Source organism: Ceratina calcarata, unplaced genomic scaffold (genome assembly GCF_001652005.2).
Source record: "Ceratina calcarata isolate Rehan_Ccalc_2016 unplaced genomic scaffold, ASM165200v1 scaffold351.2, whole genome shotgun sequence".
Classification (NCBI taxonomy): domain Eukaryota; kingdom Metazoa; phylum Arthropoda; class Insecta; order Hymenoptera; family Apidae; genus Ceratina; species Ceratina calcarata.
The window spans coordinates 907786-933053 of NW_017158043.1; the positions used below are offsets into that span (position 1 = coordinate 907786).

A 25268-nucleotide genomic window follows, 5' to 3' on the forward strand; every position below is an offset into this window, starting at 1 on the left:
CACGAATCATATCGAAACTCGCTGAAGGGGAGACATAGTAAACGTATAAGAATCCGACGTTCGTCGTCGCTCCGTGTCCTAAAATCTAGAAACGGACAATAGAAAGCGAGCGCGGTGACGTGCGGTGAAATTTGTGTACCGGTATTTGCATGGTCCATTAAATTATGTGAAACGGAATTCGGTAGCAGCTGGTTTCGGTCTCGCGTTTTCTGAGATTGAAGAGCAGAGCGAGGCCGGGCCCGGCCTGGAGAGACGTCTGGTCGTTATTTCGTCCGAGCTGCTTCCAGAAGAGAGGAATACAGGATTCGGCGTGTGTGTCCGTTTGCGGTGGCCAGCGGAGGCTATTAGGTCTCGTATAAGACCGTTCTCCTTTTGTCACGAGCGGAATTTATTCGTCTCGATTCGGCCGGGACCCCTTTCTCGTCAAAAAAGAAGCCGACCTGTCCGGCCACCGAGTTCCAGACGATACCCGGCCGCCTTTCTAACCTCCGGATTCGCCGACGATTCGAAATTCACGACGCATCCACCCCTGAGACTACCCAGTCGCTGGTGTCACGCGTGCACGCATCGATTCACGCGAAATAATGCGCGTCGAGCGCAGTTCCAGAGCCAATACTCGTTCCGTGCGTTTCTCGCGTTACCACGCGATCCAATCATGCCGGTATAAACTGAAAATGAACTGTTTTCCAAACAAATTGGCGCACTCGATGAAATTACTTTTATACGGATACCGTTATTTTCGAGAGTTCTGATAAAAATGGATGCGAGTAATTGGTGGCCATGAAACGATTCACGGCATTCCGGCTGGCCTCGGTTAATCGTACAGTGGCTGAAACCGAGATATCGCGAACCAATTAAGAAAACGCGAGGCGTGTGCGCGTGTCTTCGTCTCGCCTGTTAAGGAGCCGCAATTATCGAGCGTCCCGAACGGAAGTCAAATTGAGAAGTTCCAACGACACCGACGATACGCGAAACGCTTCTGTTTGATTTACGCGCGTGCCACGCTGTTTTTAATGAACCCTCTCTCTCTCGTTTATGTTCGCCTCCTCGTTGGCTACGTCATTTTTTGCTCGTCCAATTTTTTTTAAATGCATCAAATCCACGGTTTAGGGATAATCAGAATTTCTTCGAAAGTGGTACAGGCTTCAAGCTTGATATACAAGCTGGGCTTAATTAGTTTGTCTGAACTCTTCGTCTTTTTCTGACATAAATCATGAGAAAAGAGTCGCTGAGTAATTGCAATTGTTTTCATCAATGGTTTATTGCACCCTGCAGCTATTAACCGTAATTTAGAATTAATTCCTGCAAGGTGTAAATCAATTTGGTGACGCGGAGGATGAAATATCGAGCATGGATGCTTGAAAGATTTAAAGAGATTAACGAGGACTGGTTCAGTAATGAACACGTATCTGTTTTTTTATTTCAAAACACTTTCAATCGTAAACCGATTGTTCGATGTCAATTCAGAATAATCGAAATAATTCGATGCAGTAGACAATGATATTTCATTATGATTCACATCCTTTTTTAATAGAATTTAATTCGTGCATGATTCTCGATTTCTCCGGAATTCGGTTGCCCGAAACTCGTCTTCGAGTCAGGATTTATCTGAATCCGCGATCACGCCGGGGATTAAAAGTGGAGGGCGCGTAATTAACGAACGATCCAGGCGGAAGTCGATTTGAAAAATTCCTACGTGCGAGCAAGGGAGACGTGGGATCGTATGAAATCGATCCGTGGCCACGGGTACACGGCCACGGTAGCACGAAAACATTTATCGAGGAGCCAGCGCGGCTCTTTTATATTGATCGCCGCAATTAAAACCGCGCGTCTCATTAATCGCGCCGTTGGCCCTTAATTAGGAATCATCAATATCGTAGACCGAGTTTACGCTATCCGCTGGATGTATAGGGTGGCTCGATAAAAATGCTTCCAACGATTAATCGATGATTTGATTAAAAGAAACTTTCCATCGTGAGACAATATTCACTGAATTATTATCAAACCAGGAAGAAACCAGAATTCATTTTTCAAAGCACTGCAATAAAATCAGTAAATAAAAGACAATTTCAAAGTCCTTCATTTCATATGTCGATACATTTTGATTCATTACGTGGGATACATTTTCGTTCATTTATTTTTCTGTCCTCCGATCTTCTTTTTTAACACAGTCATTTTCACGTTCATTCTTCTCTCGGTCCACTCACTTCGATGAGATGTCGCGAAGCACGAGGACGTCGACTCTGCGTGAGATCTCGCGTGCTAAGTCGCAAGACGAAAGTGTAAGCAGGTTGCCACGTATCGATATTTATAAGAATTTGCACGATAATTCAACTTACGCGTATCCGAAGCAATTACAGGATTTTTTTGTATCTGCCGATTAACAAACTCTGTTACGTACGGAGCTTTAATTAGCGGGACATGGAAATCAATTAACTAACGATGCAAATTCGAGGCAATTAATAACAGCGTTTATAAAAGTAGTCGAATTAATCTCTGCGAGGGGTTGTTAATCGCGCGTATTCACATTTTTATTAAGAACCAGCAAGTTTTCTTTAAGTCAGACACCTGTAAAGAATTTTTATTTGAGTTTATTTTTTATAGAAATTACGATGCGCCGAAAGAGAGGATTTTGATTTAATAAGACGCAACCACGGACGAGAGTATCGAGTGGCAAGTCAATTAATATCGTGAGACAATATTCACTGAATTATTATCAAACCAGGAAGAAACCAGAATTCATTTTTCAAAGCACTGCAATAAAATCAGTAAATAAAAGACAATTTCAAAGTCCTTCATTTCATATGTCGATACATTTTGATTCATTACGTGGGATACATTTTCGTTCATTTATTTTTCTGTCCTCCGATCTTCTTTTTTAACACAGTCATTTTCACGTTCATTCTTCTCTCGGTCCACTCACTTCGATGAGATGTCGCGAAGCACGAGGACGTCGACTCTGCGTGAGATCTCGCGTGCTAAGTCGCAAGACGAAAGTGTAAGCAGGTATCGATATTTATAAGAATTTGCACGATAATTCAACTTACGCGTATCCGAAGCAATTACAGGATTTTTTTTATCTGCCGATTAACAAACTCTGTTACGTACGGAGCTTTAATTAGCGGGACATGGAAATCAATTAACTAACGATGCAAATTCGAGGCAATTAATAACAGCGTTTATAAAAGTAGTCGAATTAATCTCTGCGAGGGGTTGTTAATCGCGCGTATTCACATTTTTATTAAGAACCAGCAAGTTTTCTTTAAGTCAGACACCTGTAAAGAATTTTTATTTGAGTTTATTTTTTATAGAAATTACGATGCGCCGAAAGAGAGGATTTTGATTTAATAAGACGCAACCACGGACGAGAGTATCGAGTGGCAAGTCAATTAATTGCGCCTACGATTAAATTGGCACGCGTCTGGCTGCAAACGGACTGAAACTACTTTCACGCACTCGAACGCGAATCAATAAGAATTTCATTGCACTCATTAAAACAGGTCTATAATTAGTTTCGCGTTTACTTAAGCAGACATTGAACTATCATTATATTTACACTCCATCGTACACATTGACACATCGATATTAAAATCCGTGTAACAATTCTCGTTACATAAGTTTTCTGTGACGAACAAGATATCCCCCCTTTCATTATATTTCACCGTATCTGAAGCATCAAATCTCACATACTTCCCGAGCACCGAGAAAGAGAAAATCCGCGGGGATTAAGCCATCCGTCGTCGACAGTTCGTTGGCAGCGTCCACGGCGTAGGCTGGCCACCGCATCGAGGCTTATTCAGAATTTAATCTACGCGAGGAATCTGGCTGCATCCGCGTCGACCGGCCTGTTGCACTACTCTCTCGCGGAAACGATCGAATCGGTCACGTCGCGGCTTCCCACCGCACGATGCGTGAGCCACGATGACCTCTGTCCAAAAGCTCCGGCGAAATCCGGCCCAAATCCGACGCTCGCCTGCTTCACTTTTCTCGATCTTCCACGTACGATCGTACATAAAGTCTATATAGGTTGGATTAATAATAAAAATGGTAACGTTCGAATGTAAAACATTGCGTCAATCGTAATATGAAATATTTCATTTAATTTATAAAGCCGAGCATTATGGCAGGAAAACAGTTATAAATTTTTCTTTTCATTTTCTCTCGTCTTCTCTCTTCTTTCCTTGAGCCGCTGTCTTTGTTTTCGTTTAATTTTTCGTTGTCTTATTCAGTTTTTAAATTTATTTTAATATCAAGTAATCGTACTTTGATTTCGATAGGATACATTGTAATTTTGATTTTAAACGCTGCTTACATTCTAATTATCAGGTTTAAATAAATATGGGAAAGGAGGGTTTAGAAGACCTTTCCACAGCGGGAAGTGAATCGGAATTATGCTTGGTTTTATCTTAGCAAAAGGCTTTATTCGATACGACTCGCTGTTACTCGCTGTTACTTGCTGTTACTCGCTGTTACTCGCTGTTACTCGCTGTTATTCGCTGTTACTCGCTGTTACTCGCTGTTCCTCCCTAGGATCTCAACACCCGACTGCCCTGACTCGCTCGCGTTTCCCAGCCACACCACCCTCCACACACTCCTCACACATTCTTCACACATTCTTCACACATTCGCTAATCGTCCTATCACACCACCACCGCTGCCGCCAACCGGACGCGTGGAGTCCCAACGGCTCGCGGCGGCCCTTGATCATCGACACCATCCGCGGAACTCGAAACATTGTTTAAGCAATGTCGATTCCGCTCGGATGGTTGCCGATAATCCGCTTCCGCCGACCTCCGCGGGTCCTCCACGCGCCGCCTGACGACACGTGGCCACACACATCCTTACACTCATGCACCCTTACATTCCCACATAAATAATCAAACGTTTCGTGAATAATTAGAAAAGAAATAACGGCGATATTATTCATTGATTTAAATATCGCAGCGGAGATACCGTTTTAATTGATGGACCGCGTAAGGAGGCTCGAGACCGGGCTGGGTAATGAGGATGCAACGCGTCATGCGTGAACGATAATTGGCCACGTAGCTACATAGACGCGTAACGTGAAATTTTCGTTGCGCTCGAGGCAGCCGGTCGGTCGGCTGATGGTCCCGATGCGATGCCAGGGGTCATGGTTCAGAGGTCCGCAGCGGGTCTTCCGCACACATCCATATTAAGTGGCTCACTTTCGTGCTGGACACTGAAACGCTCTTAAAACCAGGCGGACTCAGAGCCGTGCTCCCCGCGACACGACCCTGATCCTGGACAGTGCAAAAATATCGCATTTTTTAAAGACGATCATAGCCGTAAATTTTGCTGTAGTCTTTTTCTTCGAATTTCTCATGCGACTTTACTGCTTTGACACGCGTGGTTTTGTCTGAACTTAAGTTTGCAACATCATTTTCTCAATGAACGTATAATACTTTCAGATATTTATTTCCAATTTTAAACGTCGGTACGTTCCCAAACTTCGAAACATCGATAGAATTTGTGGTGAGAGAATAATAACAGAAAATACGTTGTAATATCGGCGTGTTTTGCCGCGATTCTGTATTATTTGCAGGTCACTGAAATCATTATGAAATGCATTATGCGATAATTTATTTATGTTCATTTGATAATTTATCGTTCAACGCTTTTAAGTAGAGAGACCAGTCGAGTGAACATTATGCACCATACTTTTCATGACTTTTTGTTCTATTATATTTACAAAATAGTCAGTCGTGATTTACATTTCATACGGTTCCGCACGTGTAACGCGAATCTGTTAATAAACAATTCATTTATGGCAGCGAAGCCCGAGCTCATTTAAATTTTGTCAATAGAAAACTCTTTACATTGCATGTTCATTTATTATGAATTGAAGTATACGATTATAATATGAAGAATGGGATTGTCAGTAACGTGGGAGACCCGTATATTATTTTAAAATACTGATTAAAAATGCGGGCATATCGGAATATTCACCACGATCGTTTACGGTCTTCGATTCCACTCGTTTGCGAAAACCGGTGAACATTCAGAAGGTACGGGCTTCTCACAGAGAGAACAAAGATCACGTTTTGTCGTTTTTCTAGAAGTCGGGAATCTCACGGTGTGCGGTCACTTGGAAAAAAGAAATTCAGTCACGAGGCAGAAACTCCTAACTGCATCTTCACTTACGTCGATTTATATCTCACAAAATTTTAAATTCACCTCGTCTGTTCGATCGATGAATAGTGTGCATCCAGTAATGAAAATTTGTTCTCGAAACTTTCTCCTTCGGTTTGAATTTGAAGTTTCCGTAGTTGGAATCCGTCTTACAAAAATGAATGAATCAACCCTCGAAGTCTGGCGAGCTTCTTGAAACCTCCATTAAAGTATCATTCCCAGAGACGTCCCGCTCGCGGTAATATGTATCCGAGAAAGAAAAAAAGATCGGAGGCGACGCGGCGCGCGGCACAGAGGAGACCGCGGAGAGATGAGGGAAGTAGAGAAGAGGGAGCGGAGGGTCGGACCGAGGTCGGAAGGATCGAGAGGGTCAGGAGTCACGGGTCGTACGGCATAGCCCTGACCCTCGACCTTATCCCCCTTCCAGCTCTTGTCAGAGACCCCGGCCAGACCCCTTCCCAGTCGTACCTAGAACTCGCCTCTACTTCGTGTTCGACTCCGCTTCGGAACTCCGGTGTCGTCTCGCGAAAAGAGTATACAAAAATGGGAACAGCATTTTTTCACGAAACCAGAGCTAGACGAAACGACTGAATCTAGAGTTTAATCGACGTTTGAACGAAACTTCGATACCGTTCGACCGGTCGATTCCGTTCGTTCGCAAAGTGAAGTGGGTGGTGGAGAAGTGCGCGAGTGCACACGGTGCGTACGCATGCAGTGGCAGACAGGGTGCAGCCTGACACCGTGTAACGACGCATCGATTTGATCTTTACAACGGCCGGCCACGCTGAGCCCGTTGTTCGTGGCGTGCGTCCACCTTCTTTGAGTCACGCGACCACCGCTTCTTCGCCCGACGCTCGTGTCTTCGCCCGTTTGCCTCGCACGTGGTTTTAAACATTAATGAACGTGGGACGATTTCGTATATCCGTACGTTCGCGAATAATTCAATTCTGTTTTTCGAACGCTGTCGTCCCCTGCGCAACGCAAGATTTATTTTAACATTGGGATCTTGACACGGTACGTTGACACGACAGAATTTATGACATTTCGATTTTTTATAACAAAAGTGTTTTCCATGTAAATATCACAGTTCGTCATATAAAGTTTTATCTACTTATTATGAAATTGCGTGATGAGTGATGAAAGATTTGAGTAATTTGACTTTCTATTCTTATCTCTCACAGTTCACGACATTGAAAAATGATACATACGTACAAGTTAAATGGACTACGTTTCATATACGAAATATTTATCTCGTACTCGGAAATATAATATTATCAATGAAACTGTTGTCTAACGTTTCTCGTTTTTACGTATGAAAGACTGAAGTCGGGCTCAGTTTCTCTTCTATTGTTTCTCGAATTCGTCGCCGTTAAAGAAAACGTTCATGCGGCCTTTCGAGGGATAAATTACCAGTGAAATTGTCGTTCGGCACGTCGATGGTGTCCGTTAAACGTATGGACGAACGTCACTCGTAAATCGGCGTTAGTACCTCGGTAACGTTACTCCAGATGGGATGCTTTCTCTTCAAACTCCCTGGCGTCGAGCATTACAGTCGACGCGATGGATGTAATGACAATAAATTATTCTGGATATCGGCGGTAAAGTCGTTTCATCGTCTAACTAAAATCGACTTTGTTCGTTGGAAAATCACTGAATCCGAGCAAATCGTTCGAACTATTCTTAAGGATGTATTGGCTATACAGTCAATCCCAAAAGTTTATGCACTTTAGAAACGCATTTTTTAAAAAGAAATCAGACGTCGGAAGAACATTGCTAATAATAAACAACAACAAAATATTTTCGATTTTTCATCTTTTCATGAATAGCATGAATAATTTCATCTTTAATGTCGACATTATAACTATTTTCCGCGATCTGATCATCGGTATGATTTGATTCAACCGTGAAAAGTGAAGGAGGGAGAAAACACTGACTAGGATTTTGGAACTAATTGATACGTTTATCACCGCGGCGACCACGACGCACGTGTGGGCGCTTAGGTAACATAGGTCCGCGACAGCGTTATGGCGATTCGCTGGCAAGGATCATCCTCTCGGTCTACCTCGACGACGTCGTTGACCCGACGTGGGCGCGGGCCACGCGTCGCTAATTACGGGCAATCAGCCACGGCTCGATGCAAATCCGGCATGCAAAGGGCACAGTCGGAGAAAGTGATTCGACTCGTTGCACTTTCTTGCCGCAGCCTATTCTTTTTTTACATGTACGCTCTATAGAAACAGGATAATAATTGCTGACTAGGATCTAATAATTATCATGTACGATGTTTATTGCGGTAGATCTCTGGTCAAGTAAGAGATGAGACTAATGAGCAGTTAAATAATGTTTTACATATCGTAAAGTACACGTTCAGCCGCGGTAACATGTCTACATTTAAACCACTTTGCTGTGCACGTTTCTAAATAGGAAATCCAGAGGATTTTTATTGAAAACTATCCATATTCGTTGGGAATTTTTATTTTCTTATGCAAATTAATAGTCCGAGCGTGCAATACTTGATGCTACGAAATTCATCAGAATTTGATACTTCCACGTATGATAATAGCTTCCTTAAATAATTCATTTAGTATTTAATAAGTAGAAGGAATCTGTCTCTCTGACCCTACTTCGCTCCGCGTATGAATCGGCAGTCTGGAAATGAGTAGAGGCACCGAGATGAACATCTCGTTGAAGCAATCTGTTTAAAGCGGGGAATCGAGCGAGCTTCGGTAGGTCCTGGTGTTACAAGGCCCCTACCAACGCCGCCTCCTGAACCTCCACCACCTTCGTGGTCCGCCCACAACGCGTACACCTTGGTCCCCTTCGCTCGATCCCCGCGAACTCCCACGCCACGTGCTCGTTCCTCTCGCTGCTCCTTTCAGTCCACCAGGAAGCCCCTCGGATCCCTCCATCCATCACCCGCGACTATTGCGACTAACGAGTCGCTCTTCATTCACGAACACGACCTCCCGAGCCAACGCTGCTCTCGGCCGGGTTCACAGGTCGCGTTTCATTTGGCGAACGGGCCACTCCAGACGTGCCTCAGTTCACAGCAACAATACCGATAAATAACGAGTCTGTTCCATCGAAATTGTAAACGAGGCTTCTCCACCGGAATTTAAATTCAGCTGTTTCGGTGAAAGGCGATCCTTTCCTTTTCCATGATTCCAACAATCATTCCATGCAGTCGCAGTTCGAATTTTAATCGAATACGATGGAAAATGTTTTAATTAATAACTTAATGACAATAAAAATTCTGTTGCGTTCGTATTAAATTGCCTCGCCACTGAAATGCATGAAGTATTCGACACACCCACCGGCGCGAATGGCACATTCGAATAGTTTCTGGCAATTATCATGAACTTCGCGGCTTCTTTTTCCCCGGATTCCTTTTATCGCAATTACAGTATTCGAGTCACGCTTCAACAGTCGCGAATTGATTTAGCCTGGAATTCTACGATTCATTGTTGCTTTCCGCGGGAGCAGCAGCAGCAGCGGCAGCAAAGTTCACGCGTTTTTTCCCCTCTCGCTCGCCTTGACGGACAGCCGGTTAGGTGTTGCGACGTATTTTGCATGGTTTCTTTCGGAATTCCTCGCCGTTTTTATCCCACGAAAACTGTTACGTTACGCCTTCGTAACTGTACAGGCTTCTCTGAGTCACAGTTTGAAATTTACAGGATAAGGAACGATCGGGCCGCGAAGCGCTGCTCGATTCGCTTCTTCATGGTCAGCCGGCACACAGAAATGCGCGGATAGTTCGCTTCACGCTTTAGCCAGTTCATCCTGAAGTACCAGATTTTTTACCGAGTGAAATATGTTCACCTGCCGAGACTTTCTACTTTCTAAAGCTTCTGTTTCAGTTTCGCCTGAGATCCTCAACGTCCTTCCTCTTTGCTGAAAAACGAAAAGATCAGACAATTTCGTTTTTCTTCCACACTTGTAACGTTCGATCTTTGACACGATTAATAACCAGGTTATTAATAGATGCGGTTGGAATATTAAAAACTGATAGCATATCATTCATACTGAAATCTGTCTTTTTGATGGGTATATTAAAATGCAATTTTTCTGAAAAAGACATTTGTGATCGTTTTTTATACCGATCGATACCGCGAGTACTTTCTTCTGCGGTAAGAAATCGCTCTCGCATGGAAACGTAGAATCATTTTGCTCAGCGAAACCGCGAGTCTATGTCCTGAAACGAACGTCGCTCAATTGGATTTGCGTTCACAAAACAAATCACGTAATTTGAACAGGCATTGAGGCGCGCTATAGTTCTTGCAGGAAATCGCGTTTCAAACATTTCTGGATCGGTTCTGTTGGTCGCGTACGGCAAACACGTTCTACGCATTTAACATACAAAAACGGCTTCGTTTACCGACGAAGGTCGTCCCTGTTCGATCGAACGAGCCGAGCGGATCATTTCGACCGCACGGATTTCTGAAAACATCTGATTCTTAGGCCAGAAGGGCCCATTACGGTGTGTTGCTCTAACGCGAAAGACGGTAGCCCGTTCTGCATGCGGAGAGCATGTAGTAACGTGATCGAGTGGCTCGCAAGTAGAGTGCCTCTTAAAGGAAGCAAAATTACATTCCATTTCACGAAGTGGAATGTCGCTTAAGAGTAAACGCGTTTCAATTACTTTGCGAGCGTTTCCTAGAAAAAGAACTTTACAGTACTTTTCAGTCTTTTTAGTCAGAGTGATCGTATTTATTGACACGGAAATTCAATCCTTTCTTCGTACGATTTAAGTAATGAACATTAAATTGTATCCAAATAAAGTTTAATCAGTTTTCTGACTGTCTTTTAATGACCAATGACTGGACAGAAATAGAACGTGGTTTTTTGAATGAAAGGTGAAAGGTAGTTCGAGGGATGGAAACGTTTGATCCCATCCCTGAGAACGACACGCCTCTCCGTGGCGAACGCGCGGTTATCGGGCGGATCGCGCAAAATAGTACAGTTACGACGTGTTTTATGATCCGCGGGTAACTGCGCGTTCGCTCGCTAGCGGCAAAGTGGCAAAACCGTCGCGATAAAGGAACGCGGCCGCAGGGAACGCCGCCGATACCGAGAGCCGAGGTTACGACAAAAGGGAACGCAGGGAAACCCGTGTCCGCGTTCCTGGTTTCAATTCCGCTGCTCTTTTTCCCGGGTCCCGCCTCGATATTGCGCAACATTACTGTTTGCCTCGGAAGCTGAACATTCCTTCCAGCTTCCTGTTTTAACTATTTGTAGACAAAGTTGCTGAGGTGATTCTTTTGGATTCGTAGAACACGTTTGGTATGCTTAGATTTTTGACGATACTTGTTTGAGGGAAGTAGGGGCTGTAGATGAGGTAGGGGAGGGAGAAAAATAATATGAGCTCACAGAGAAGCATCAGTTTCTTACGAGTATATAAAATAATTAAATCTAAAGTGTTTTGAATATTGAGGAATTTACGTAACGATCGAAGATGACAGGATATATTGAAATACTCATCGGGTATCTCGTGATGAAAATACAGCAGTAGAAAATTGGTATAATTAATATATTCTTCGAAGCATGACAAAATTGGTTGAAGAAGAAATTTTGCAAATCACGAACCGCACATTCTCGACTCGTCCTTATTCGTAAATTTATGACTTAATATATCGGCGTTCCGCCGACTGTGGACGTTGAAACACCAAGAAAACAAGTAATCGCGCAATTTCATTGGCGTGCAGAGCTCGCGCGGAGCCACCCCATGCTGCGCGTCCGCTGGAAGTGCCGGCTCGCGATCCGTTCGCGAGCGCGTGGACGAAGAAAAAGTCCGTGGCTAAGGAAAGCTCGGTAGCAGGTGTCCCGCTGCGAGGTTTTCTCATTTCCAACGTTTTGACGTCTGCGCCGGTCTGCCAACCGTGGAATAATGCACGTGTACTTCCGTCTGGATACCAATTAAATCGATCCCAGCGACAGCCCGCCTCTGTTAAGACAGCGCACTGATTTAATTGCTCCGCTGGTAGTTGCACGCGTTGCGTAAATTGTTCAGAGACGATAATGCATTGCGCTCGCGTGTAAACGTCGCTAAACGACTGGAGTTTCATTCGATCACTTTTAATACCGATAGTCAATTTACTAATATCAATAAGAATGCGAGGTAGTGAAACTTGTACTATCGAGTTCTGGCACATATCGCAATCTCTGTAAAATATAATGTAATTTAGTTACATTAAGCAAAATCCTGTTCTGCAAAAATGTCGCGCAGCCAGATAGAAATCGCCTCTGTCGATTTATCAGGACGGTTCTAATCAAGGGATACTCGCGCAGGGAAGCTGTATTAGTTAACCTTGTCAGATAGGTAGGTAGCAGCTACCTTCTACCTGGTCGTGCATGCTAAGTAGTCACTTCGTGGGTGGTGTTCACCGGCTACCACCTACAGCTGCACTCGCGGAACACGCGGTATTCGCCGATCGATAGATCGATACGCGTTCCATCCCCGGGTGATTGGAATTGCTACCCCCTCTAGCGCGTTTCAACTTGACGAATCGTCGAGCCACCTTAGAAATTTCCTTCCTGTTTATACTTTAATTCCGTGCCTCGAGTCGTAGAAGTCGTCGTAGTCGTTCATTACGTTGCTCTTAAAATCTCGAAATCTATTATAGCCATCGGTACGTTATTTCCATATCGATTAATCACGGGTTTCTTTCGAACGTTCTCTTCTTTGCAAACAAAGTTATTATTAAGCATCATTATGAATGCACGCGTAGGAGCATCCATTCATCTGGCTCGATTGACATTATACTAATCTCGAGACAATACTGGAATATCGTCGACCGTGCATACGATTAAACCGTTCTATCGTTGAATCATTCAATATAATATTTGCACAATACGTCCATTAACGCACACACGAGGGATCCGCATCGTTGAACAATGGAACGTGGGTCCCACGGATCTCGATCGAATCTCTGCTCGAATCGATTTGATTAAAATCTTCCCATTGAGTCCGCGCGAGTCCTTCGATCCGCGACATCTGGAGCGGTCCCTTTAACGATGCCAAAGGAAAAGGGAAGGTTACGTCGTGGGTGGTGCCCGCATCTGCGTTTCTTCGTTCCTCCCGTTTATCCACGTTTAATCCGCTATCGATTCCTCGATCTGATCGTCCCATTTTTCTTTTTGTTTCAGGTTCAGAGAAGAACGGATTTCCTGATGCCGCTGCTTCGTTCACTTGTCAGTTCGGTGAGTGATTTTCATCTAACTTTCAATCGCAATCGAACGTTCGCGGTTTAATTAAAGTTGTATGAACCGTGATCTCTGCCAAGAGTTCAAGACATGTAATAAAAAGCTGTGTCCAATATTTGGAGCAATGAACCTTTAAAAGAGGAGTAAGGTTTATAAAATTGTTCGACCTGTTTTCCTCGGTCATAAGAAATACAGTGTTTTATTAATGTAATATCTAGCGACTATTAAAATTTCAATGCTTTGTGATTGTTTTTATGCAATGTTTCATACAACCTTAAAAGTCTTAGCATCGAAGTTTGCATCCTCAATTCCTTTACATGCAAATATCTAAGACCTGCGACCTTCTCATTTTACTTCGAAGCGTGGAAGCAATTGTTCATTTCATTAATGAAGTTGGTTGTTACGTACGCTTCTGAAATTCGAAAATAATGGTTATGCATGTACGTAAGTATACTCGATGCAAAATTATTCAGTTAATCTCGGGATCATCGTAATGAGGTCACTGAAGTCCCTCGGGGGAATGCTATTCTAAACAATTATTGTGTGATCATCCAGTCACGACGCGAATTGAAAAGTAAAAAACCGGTACATAAAATGGGAACGATTGAAGAATTTACAACGATATTGTCTCGCGAGTTGAACGTGTACGACGGACCGAGAATAAAGCGGTCCCGTACTGTCCTTTCGGCCGGTATCGATTCGGGTGCTAGGTCCGTGCGTAGCGAAACGATTAGGGCCAGGCGATTATTCGCGGTCCAGGAGTTAACCGGTCGTAGAAGTAATAACGGCGGACAATCTGGTCCGGCAATCAATGAGTACGTGTTTATGTAAATTGAACGAGCCACGACACGAACCACGCGAGCAACTTTTCCTATATGCAAGACCCGCGGCCTGCCGGCCGGCCAGCAGCCGTTCCGAGCCAGCCAAGGATCGGAATGCTTTGTTATCTCACGAGGAAGACGATATGTCCCGCTTGCACGCAAACCCACCTCTCTGCCCGGCTACTTCGATGACGGATCTCGTTGTCCTCTCGTTTTTCCTGTTCGCAATCTACTTTTACCCGTTTTAATTGAGTAAATTGACCACTTGGGTCAAGTCGACGTTACAGGGAGTCTCCTTCTTAGAAATGAAAAGCGATTGAATTTTTCTTATTCACAGAGTAATAAATAACCGATAAAATAACACGATCGTAATTACGTCGTACTGAAAATCTCGTGTTAAAAAAATTCAACTGTACGAGACGTTCTTGGCGAAGAAATTGGGGGTCCAATAATGAACGTCTCGCGCATCGCTGAGGCAAAGTGAAAAGAAATAACGTTTGAACGTAGCTGACGATTCCCGGCAGTAACTCTCGTTGATCGACGATTATCCGCGGTAAATTGCACGGTCTGCGATCGCGGCTCGCTCCGCGAGGCAGATGTAAAGCAGGAGTAATTGTAGTCATTACTTTGTTAAACAGGGTTTCGCCACCGTCGCTCGTACCCCGTCTGACGTATACGCGCGACGCTATAAAATTTTTAGTGCGCCCCGGCCGTCGTTATTGGCGCAACGCATCGTTCCCTTTCGCTTCGGACGACGTTAACGACGCGACGTTACGCCAGCGTCGCGTTTCGTACAATGGTCGGTGTAACAGTCGGGGTATGAACGAAATGTATCAATTAATATATGAATTATCGTGTCAAAGATCGGCATCGACGATTATGGGAAAAACGTTCTACGAATTTTTATTTTAACGTTTATAGCCGGGAATGCGTGATGCAAACGGGTTACCCAGAAGCGATTGCGGCGACCGTTCGCGATAATGACGGGTATAGCTCGTTGCTATTTTTCCCTCGTTCTTTTCTCTTTGCGTCGGTCGATGGTTTCCCGGGGGCACGGTCGCCCCCGGATTTATTGGCGCGTCTACCGTGTCCAATTTATGGAAAGTCTACAGGCGAGGATACGTCCGGCGCGGCGGTGTGTCGCACTAGCCACCGACGACGGAGTTATCGATAGCCGCGTCGATAGCTGTAACTTTTTGGCGTCACGGAACATCGATGCCGGGGACGGTGTAATTTATGAAAGTAGCGGTTGGCTACGCAGACGCGATTTATTCGCGGTCGTTTCGCTGAACGGTGGCAACGTTCGCGGTTCAACGATCCTATAGGCTTGGTTTCTAAGCGGTAATGCTACCCGGTTTGACGATCTCACTAAAATTGGTCACGTCCACGTTGTCGTAAATGGGGGGACAGATGTTTCGTCGAATCGAGAGGAAAGACGGGACGGACTTCGGGAATTGTAGGTTCGCTCATTTAATTGATCGAAATCGTGAATCAGACGATTTATTGACCGGATATTATACATTGATAGAAAACAAATATCGCACGTAGCATTGAAATACATGACACGTTCCTTAGTCTTAAAAATGGAACATCGAGAGTAGATTTAATTATTTATGAAACAGAAACGGTATCTAGTCCAAGTGGCGACCGCGTTCCACCGGTCGACGAGGTCGTACGCGTACCAGACGCAATGCATAGCACGGTCGTTTGTCAGATGGGAGCCGCCGATCGATTATGCCAGTCGATTCCAGGCCACGAAATGTCAAGGCTCCACCTCGGTGGAATCCTGAGTCGGCCTCATCCTCCGCGTCCGATGCGTGCTCGTGGCATGAGCCTCATTGATAATGATGCGTCGATCCTCCACGCGCGTGTATCGATTCGATCAGCTCTCTTTGTAACGAGCTGCACTTTACAGGTATAATCGAGAAGGTGTGCTCAAATAGGAACCTGAGAATTTCATTACCTACTATACAACCGCATAAACATCGAATCAGCCTGATTTGTTTATTTGCTTCGTGAGGTTCAAGCGACGTCATAATTAAAAATCGAGTAATATATATTTGCGTCGAAATGTGAAATGAATATTCAAGACCGTGTTGAATGTTGGATAAAAAATGACATAAAATTTAGATATCGAAGGCCAACTTTTATGAAGACCTTGAATCCTCCGAAAGGTTGGTTCCTCGACAACCCGACGGAACCGATCGAAACTGAATATCACCCCGCCCCCCTGACGATCAGCTCGAAAAATGAACTAGCATTTACGTGAAAGGCTTCTGAAATTTATCAGAGCCTGAAGAAGGTGTTCGGGCCTGAATTATAAACCGACACGGCGTCACGTTCGATGCTCTCGGCTCGGTGATAGGCGATACCAGATGCGCGTACTCGCACGTACGCACACGCGTGTGCCAAAGTATAATAAACATAATCGCGGTAGCACGATGAGAGGAGAGAGAGGCCTTGGCCGTCTCCCTTCGGTCGTGGCCGGCACGCCCACCGTTGCTACCATCGCATCGTGCAAAGAGAAAATACTGGCGTGGCAATCAACGGTTTTACACCTGAGCATCTACACGTAGGTCGGAGGCGGCCGTGGAAGCGAGCCAGAGGTTAAGGGAGAGGAAGAGAAGCGGATACCGGCGTCAGACGGAGAAAGAGGAACAGATAACTTCTCCCCGTTCCTTTCCTCCTCCTCCTCCTCCTCCTCTTCTTCTTACGATGCTGCCGTTGCTGCTTCTGATCCCGAGTAGCCTCGCCTGAACTCGCGCGTCGAGCGCGCGGGATGCACGCCGACCTACCCTGAAGGATTATCGACGCCGCATCTCTCGATACGCTCCCGTTCCCTCGACGGCTCCCGTTGCACGTCCTGGATCGATCCTGGATACTGTGTCCTGGACGATACTGCTCGCTGCTCCGAGCTAACGGCGCACCGGCTAACTCTTATCTCTTGTTACTCGGAGATCTAATGATCGATTTCCAGCTACGCTCGCTGCTCCACTTGCATCTCTATAGTAGGTGGGGCTCATTTTTCTCGAGATCCCTCAGTATGCAAAACGCTGATGGTGACTTCGAGATCAGTTAAATATAGAAAGTTACACGATGCTAAAAGCGTCATTGTGCAGCAGATTTCATACATCATATACGTATACTCGAGAACGTATCGAACGTATTGATATATTAATAGGAAATTGGACGAGGCGGTCGAGATCCCCTTAGAAAATGACGCTGAGAAGTCGAGTAACAAAGGAGGCGGTATCCTTCGAGATGTATCGATGATTCTCGCTCGAGCGGAAGCGATCTCTCTTTTCGCGGTCACATCGACCGGGTTGACAACCTCGCGATCGAATTTCTACAGCATTCCATGCATGGGCCAGTTCCTACGACGCAGAACCGTTTCCAGACTAATATTAGACGTCGACGATAAATTTTACGTATAAATCTTCGCGAACAGTTACAAAGCGTTCGGTTCAATCGAACGGAATTAGAATCGTAATAACGGCTCGTTCAATCAATTCTTTTTATGCATATCGATTCGTTGCTGCATATTCTGGGGAGTAGCTGTTGATCGATGAGAACATCGTTAAACCATTCATTTTTCTGTTTTTGCGAAGTTTTACAATTAGATGAACATTTGTTTTCTAATGCGACCGAGAGATATTCTAATTCTAAACGTGACGGTATAACACGAATCATAGAGAAGCTTCCGTGATACTTGCTCATCCACGGTTTGCGCTGGTGAACGTGCCTTTTCGTCAGGTAGATGTAGATCCGGCCGAGAAAGTTGTTCGGGTCGTGGTTATTTGATCAGAGACTCGTACGAACGAGTCGTTAGCTCGTACGTGCCAAGATCGAGATTCGCCGGTGTGGACACCAACACCGGTGCACGTGCTCCCGTATCATCGACATACGTGACTCGATCGGTGCTGCTGCTGCTGCTGCTGTTGCTGCTGCTGCTCGAGGGGTATATATTCCCTTCGATATATAGGGTGGGGTAATAACCATTGCCACTCGGAATAACTCGCTCTCGTTTCCCGATGCCTCGAGAGGTGAACGATATTCGGCGCTCTCGCTGATATCGATTTGCATGAACGCCAATTTTTTCCTACTGATTTATGACGCGACAAAGTAATTGCCGCGACCAGTTCGCGTGCAACGGCTTTTTTGTTATTTTCCGAGAATCTGCACCGCGGACGAGATCGGAAATTGCATTACCCCGCAATTTAAACGATTGTTGTAATTGTACGTGCGAGTGGGACTCGTTTAAAATCGTCTGGAACATTTTCGATCTCTCGTGTCGCTAATTGAGAAAAGTGTTCGTACGTCGCAGAACGAGCAAGATCGTTGCACATGGTTGCATTAAAGTTTCATCGGCGTGGTTTAACATCGTACGAAAGTTTTGTGATCCGGTTAAACGAAGGAAGAATCTATTTCAAACGACACGGGAACAACTACCCTCGTAATCCAAGTCGCCGGGACCAATCATCCCACACGAATACGAGGGAACGAGTTATACGTATTGGCAACTGGCACGAGAGGATCCCCTGGCCGAGGTGGAAGATATACGCGCGTTTGGCAGAGGCGAAGGCGTACACGGAGTACGACGGGGGTAGCTGTTACAGGGCAGCCGGGAGCATAAGTCTATACTTATGGGATAGGTGGTAGATATGGAGCGGTCGATAATGATCCAATATACTGGTACATCCTCGCGAAGTAATTACAATGATGAGCGAACCGCTACCATCTGGGGCCTCTCGGCTCCTTCGGAGGCTAGGCGTTGGAGGCCTTTCTCGTTCCATCCGCCTCGTGCCTCCACCCCTCGTCCTGTCCACCTTTCTCCTTCGCCCATTTTATCTTCCTTCGCTCGCCTCCTCTGCTCTTCCTCCTTCCGAGCGCCGCTCTCGAGGCGCAGCGTTCCAACAAGAGCAAACATCGTCCGCAGGGTCGTCACGGGGCCACGGAGTCACGGTGGATGAATCCCGGAGCTGATCCCCCGGAATTATCACGGGGCCACCGTGGGGGTTCACCGGAAGTGCGTCATCACTGGCATACGTGCTCCGCGCTAACGATCCTCCAGCGTCTCTCTGTTCCCTACTATAAGTGTAACAATGGACATCTTCGAGACTTGCACAGTTTCCATGCGAATCGTTCTTATTCGATCACGATCGACGTTGTCTCGAACGCATGAACGGTGTGATCTTTGACAAATCGTTGTCCCGATTACTTTTACAGTAATTCTGTCGGAAATCGCACGATCGGTCGACGATGACATTTGTAGTTGGAAAGAGGCAGATGTAGGTGGTTAATCACGGCAGCTCGGGCAAAGAATTCGATGGGGAGAGAGGAGGTAAGAGAAGAGCGAGCGTGAAGCATCCGTTCCGGCGAAGGTTCATTCATCGATTTTTTGTCCCGAAGAACCTGCTGCGAGCTAGATCACACCGCTCGCCGGGAGCTGAATAGAGGCGATGCGAAGTGTCTGATTAACGTTGCGTCGTTTTTTTCTCTCCTCTCTTTCCTCGCGTTCCTTTTTTATTTTATCAGAGATCAGAGTCCGACGCAACGGCTCGTCACGAGCCGACGACCTCGCCCTCTCCTCGCGTTTCCTTTCCGGTCGACTCGATTATGAGCGAATATGGCTATCAAACTGAACTCGCTTCGCCTCGCGTTCAGCCGCGTACTTGTACCACCGTTGCGTATCCTCGTTGCGCATCGCCGTTGCGTTTCCATCGGATCTCACATAATTTCTCGTATAAATCGTCATATGGTCGTATCTTATATTCAATTGAAGTGGTGTGTCGGACGCGCACCTCTGCGTGGATTCTTTTGCATAATCGATCGGTGATCGAATCGGCCAGGGTGGCAGCAATTATTTTCTTGTCGTGAGGCAGCGTTTCTTTGGACGAGAGCGGCAACGGTAGAAGGTTGTTTCATTCAGCGACGCGACCATCCCGTTCGGATTCGTTTAGCGGAGATTAAGATTGGTGCGGGGGGTGTTCCTGTCGGGGCGGACGGCAACTCGGAGAGCGTGATAAGTGATGCAAGATGCAAGCTTCATGTAACCGACGACGTGTAAATTGAATTTTTTTGTTCAAACAAATTTTGTACAAAACGGTTCTCATCAGTTTTCATTCACAGTTCAAATTTCATTTGTATCGGATACAATGATTCTCAGTCTCTTTTTCTTCTCTGTTCTTTTCGGCCGCAGAAAAATCCACAGTTTACCTGCACCAATTAACTGTGCTTCGTCGATTCATCATCCGTCTCATATACATATTTGTCTAACCACGAGCTCGTAACTGGTACGGTCAGGTGTTAATTCTCCGATCGATCATCGTCTGAATACCTAAACCTGAACTGTCCGACCACATCTATTTCTTTCGAGACGTTGAACCGAGCTTTTTACGGAGTACGCCGTCGTCTACCTTCTCTTCGCTGCTGTTCCACGTTCACTAGTGTTATAGATAAATAGAGCATAATTAATTTTGCTTCAAAAGTTATTTCCTATCGTTTGGAAATAATTATTACGTTCGGACGATTGAACGGTGGATCGATCGAAGTACGCGTAACAATAAAAATCGTGAGAGATCGTATCTCTTAACTTTAATTTGAAGAATGAGTCGTCGATTTATATAAATAATGAAAGGAGGATGCGACGCCACTGGGACTGTGCATCCTCACGAAAAGAGCACGCATACGCAACGTAGATACAGCGGTCGAGAACTCCGGATCGCCGAGGGCGCGTTTCTCTCCGCAAGAAGCGGAGGTGAAGGGGGCACGGCGACCACGAAGAGGGGCCTGAAGAGGGCCGGGGGAAGAGGTCGACCGGGATAAACATCTGAGCCCCGCCCGGCACCCGAGGCTGTGCCTTTTGTTGCTCCTCTTCATCGTTCCTCTCATCCCGCTTCTTCATTCGTCATTGCTTTCCCGTCTTCTTCTTCTTCTTCTGCCTTCGCTCCGTCCTCTCTCCCTCCTCTCTCGCTCGTATAGTTGCTCCTTGTTTCTTTGTTCATCGGTTTCTACCGTTTTCCCGCTACTATCGATCACCCAGGCCCGCCATCATCGATATGTATTTCACACGTACCGAGCATTTTACGTTGGAACGCCTTTATCGAGTTTTCTTTAATTGTACCTCGTTTCTGAAGTTCGATTAACGACCTCTCGGTCTCGCGCGATTGGCGGGTCGACGACGAAGAGTCGCGTTCCTTCTCTCGAATCACGTCAGAGTTTCTGATTGTACGTTCCTTCGATAGATTCTGTCGTCATCGGGCAAAATGCTCGAATCGAATCAATTCTCAGAGTTCTGCTTCAAGTAGAATACGTACTTCCTGTTCGGTTATTTCCGTCGAGAGAAAGCCTGTCGAGACTCGGACCACGCAAACAGTCCGCCCCGACCAACTAAATTAGGAATCCATCAGAAAACGCTTTTAACCCGGGTGAGCAACCTTTCATCCTATCCAGCCGAGGGAACGAGGCTACGTTTATCGACCTCGACCCGTAATTCCGCTCGTCCAGTCGATCGCCGCGGGATCCGTTCGATAACGAGCCTTTCCGATTAAACTTTATTGGCCGGCCGGTGTATCAGATAAGGGCTTCCGTGTTTCTTGTCCGAGAGATGACGCGGGCAAAAACATCGCGGACTGTTCAATCCAGCGTCCTAGACCTCGAAATCACTGGTGCCGGCTTCAAGGCTGCGCGTCACCCTCTCGCGTACTCGAAGACTTACGGACTTGTAAATGAACGGTCCTCACCCGTTCCCAAACAATTTGCCAGCCACGGATTGCTCGTAAATAAAGATAATCTATTCCACCCGGAAGATGAAAATCGTTTCACCGGGGCGAACGCGGTCGGAACAAGGACGAAAGCCGTGCACTGCGGAGAGGGCGAACGATCCTCCAGTTATTCATTTTTACGCCGTCCATTGCCCGCGTTTTACGAGGCAAAAATAGTGAAATTGCCCTTTGAGCGCTCGGTGCGTGGTACCCACCTCCACCCTTCCGACTTTTTACTTCCTCTCTTCACGTACGTTGTGGTCACGGCACGCAGAACTTTCGTTTCATGATTAGTGTAAATCAATTTGTAACCCGTGTGTTACTACAGTTTGAAATTTTGAAACCTCTCCAAGTATTTCACAATCAATTTCCATATCGAAGCCTCCGGGCGGTGTAAATTCAATTTAACGAGCCAATTTACAATTAAGTTTTCCTGGACGTGGCGATCAGAAATTCCCAGATTCCTCTATACCATTATTTAGCAATAAAACAGGATGATTACACCGTCTCGCGATACTCGGACGCTACTCGATTTACTCTGCTTAGTCGTTTTTACGACTGTCTCCGATACTTTATTGCACGGTATATGGTGTATCGGGGATCAGAGCCGTTACTATTAAAAGCGTTAGATAAGCATCGGCGCCTCGTACGTTCGTCCCCGTTTCCAATCGACGCGCCGTATCGGAATCCGAGGGATCACACCACCCCGCTTAATAATATTTGACATTCCCCAGCATCGTTCCATTCAGTTATTGCCGACTTCCACCGGCATACACGTACTTAACGTCACACGACGAATTTACAATATTTTCGTCCTGTATTTTCATTTATTCCACGGTCAGCGTCTGTCGCTTCTGGAAAATTATTTGCATTGTACGCTGCCATAAATTTTATAATAGAAATCGATGTAATAATCGTTGCAGTGTCTCATAGAACGCTTGAGACATTGTGTGCATGAATCAGTAAACATGTAATAGGTGTAACAGTAAACTTGTCGGAACAGGAATTAAGAAACGACTTGAGTCGAGCTTGAATAATGTTTGGTAAAAATCAGACATTTCCCAATAGTAATCAACATCCTTTTACCTGGAAGTCCCTAATTATCTCACTTCTGGGAACATTAAAAAAGTTCTTCATCGATAACAAATTAATCTCTACTTTTGTGAAAGCTGAGATCACGAAACGTTAATTATCCCATATAGGAAGCTGCAACGGGGTGATTATCCTAGACAGGTACGTGTCAGTTGTCATCGAGCTGTACCACTATATAAAGTCGTCGGTTTACGAGCAATAATTTCGTAAAGCGGATCCAAAAGCGAACGCCTGCAAGATCAGAAGACCACGAAAACGGAAGGGATCATCGACCAATTTATTACTCTCCCTGGGAAGTGTCAACGTCTTTAGCCCATAAACGCCGGGACTCTTAATTAACCGTGAATCGTTTAACGCGTTTCGAACGTGTCGCCGAACGTCTATTCGGCTAATTTATATGGTTTCACGCCTAAGAGAAGACAGTTTTATATTCGACAAACGCTGTTTCAGTCAATCCCCGTAGAACACGTCTCTATGATCCGGTCGAACGATTCCCTTCTTGTTATTCTCATTTCATTTTTTTCGATATATTCGCATTGCACGGCACGAATATTATAATAGAAATTAGTTACAGCGAACGGACGAGAGATGTGAAGACGCCTAAATTGGGGAAATGCAATTCTAGACCGCGTGGCTCGGCCACCCGTGTCGGTTCACTTTAGTTCCACGGTGATCGACGTCGATCAATCCAATTAACGAGTTCCGCGAGAACGATTGCGTAAGAGTAAATAGTTTTCAGATCTGGCGGGTTAATTAATTCGCGAATCACGTATGAAATTTTTTCGAGCGGAGGCCGTGCGTGTCCGACCTTTCAAGACCGTGTATCCTCTCGACCTTTACCTCCGCGCTGATTCATCGACATCTTGCCTTATTATAATCGAGCGTGTTCCCGTTTATCATCCCATTTATCGTTGAACCCGATAGTGATCTTATTGGGATTTTCAGTTGGAAAAAATCGGATTGAGATCCGATTGATTTATAGTCGGACAAGTGCTTCCGGCTCATCGAAGGTTAATAGAATTTAGCGGAAAGAATCTTGATTGAACGTTGAAGCGCTTATCGTTAATTCGGAGTTCTTAATTTTATAACAACTGACATTTTTAATAAACTCTGCATGTACCTTTTATAATAGCTCTACTGTTTAAATTTCGGAGTTTCTACGATAAAGTGGAAAATGTTATAGAGCTACTGTGATTTGAAAGTTTACTTCGTCCTGGAACGAGCGAATAACGAAACGAGGAACAGCGTTTATTCTTTATACGCGAGGACAAGATATTTAATTAACTAAAATCCGCGAACATTACTCGGACCGAACGATCTCCCTGCGTGCTGAACGGGCCGAGCGGAACATTCGTGTAAATTACATCGAAATTAGCCGTACGTTACGAAAGCAGCCTCGTTTCTCTCCGAGGTACAGGCAAAAAACTCGCGTGGTTCTGCGAGGTTTGGTTTAAAGGCCATGAAACTTTTTCTCCGGAACTTTACGCGATACCGAATGGAGAAACGCGAAGGAGAGAGAGAGAGAGAGAGAGAGAGAGAGAGAGAGAGAGAGAGACGGCCGCTCTCTGGTTCTGCCGGCCGACACTTTTATCCGTAATGAATTTCGTGACGTGACCCGTGCTCGTTCCGCGGGGACGCTAGATATTAAATGTCTCACGGATAAGCTTCGACCGACACGCGTTAAAACGTTAGATCGCAATTAATATACTATTTTACAATGCCAGTCATTGTGCGTCTCGTCTCTTTTCATTCTTCTTCAATGGAAATGAGAAATCGATGTGTCTTGAGATTGAGTTTTGTCAGTGAATGAAGATGATCGATTAAATAGAAATATTTGCTTACGATATACACATTTGATTTAGGAAGATTCATACACGTTTCATTAAGATTACAAGTTCGTAGTGTGGATTCGGAGGATCGAACTTCGACGTGATACGTATATTATCTGACGAAACTATTTCATTTATGCAAACTCTTTATCACGTTAGTTGATGGAATCGAGTTAAATGCGTCCCGAAATCAAAATCACGTTCGTGCATCCTCGGTCCACGGCTCATTAAGACTCGGGGCTCGTCGCGTGTACGTCATAACAAAAATTCTATAAACGTGTCCATTATCGTGATTTACTCGAGAGGGAACAATACGAGACCATTGCCCGGTTACGTTATTTCCCTTCCGGTTTTGCACGTCGCGCTCTCCTCCTCCTTTCGATTTTTTCTCTTCCCGGTACGCTTTTAAGGTA

At 45.3% G+C, this 25268-nt stretch overlaps 1 protein-coding gene across 5 annotated transcripts in view; it reads left to right on the top strand.

Moving 5' to 3' along the window:
- LOC108625439 (nascent polypeptide-associated complex subunit alpha, muscle-specific form) overlaps positions 1-25268 on the top strand; it is a 224591-nt gene that overhangs the window by 85662 nt on the left and 113661 nt on the right. For all 5 annotated transcript variants that reach the window (XM_026813959.1, XM_026813958.1, XM_026813956.1 and 2 more), the window contains one exon: positions 13294-13347. In XM_026813959.1, coding sequence (XP_026669760.1) covers positions 13294-13347 — 54 coding nt within the window. The remainder of the gene's footprint in view (positions 1-13293; positions 13348-25268) is intronic.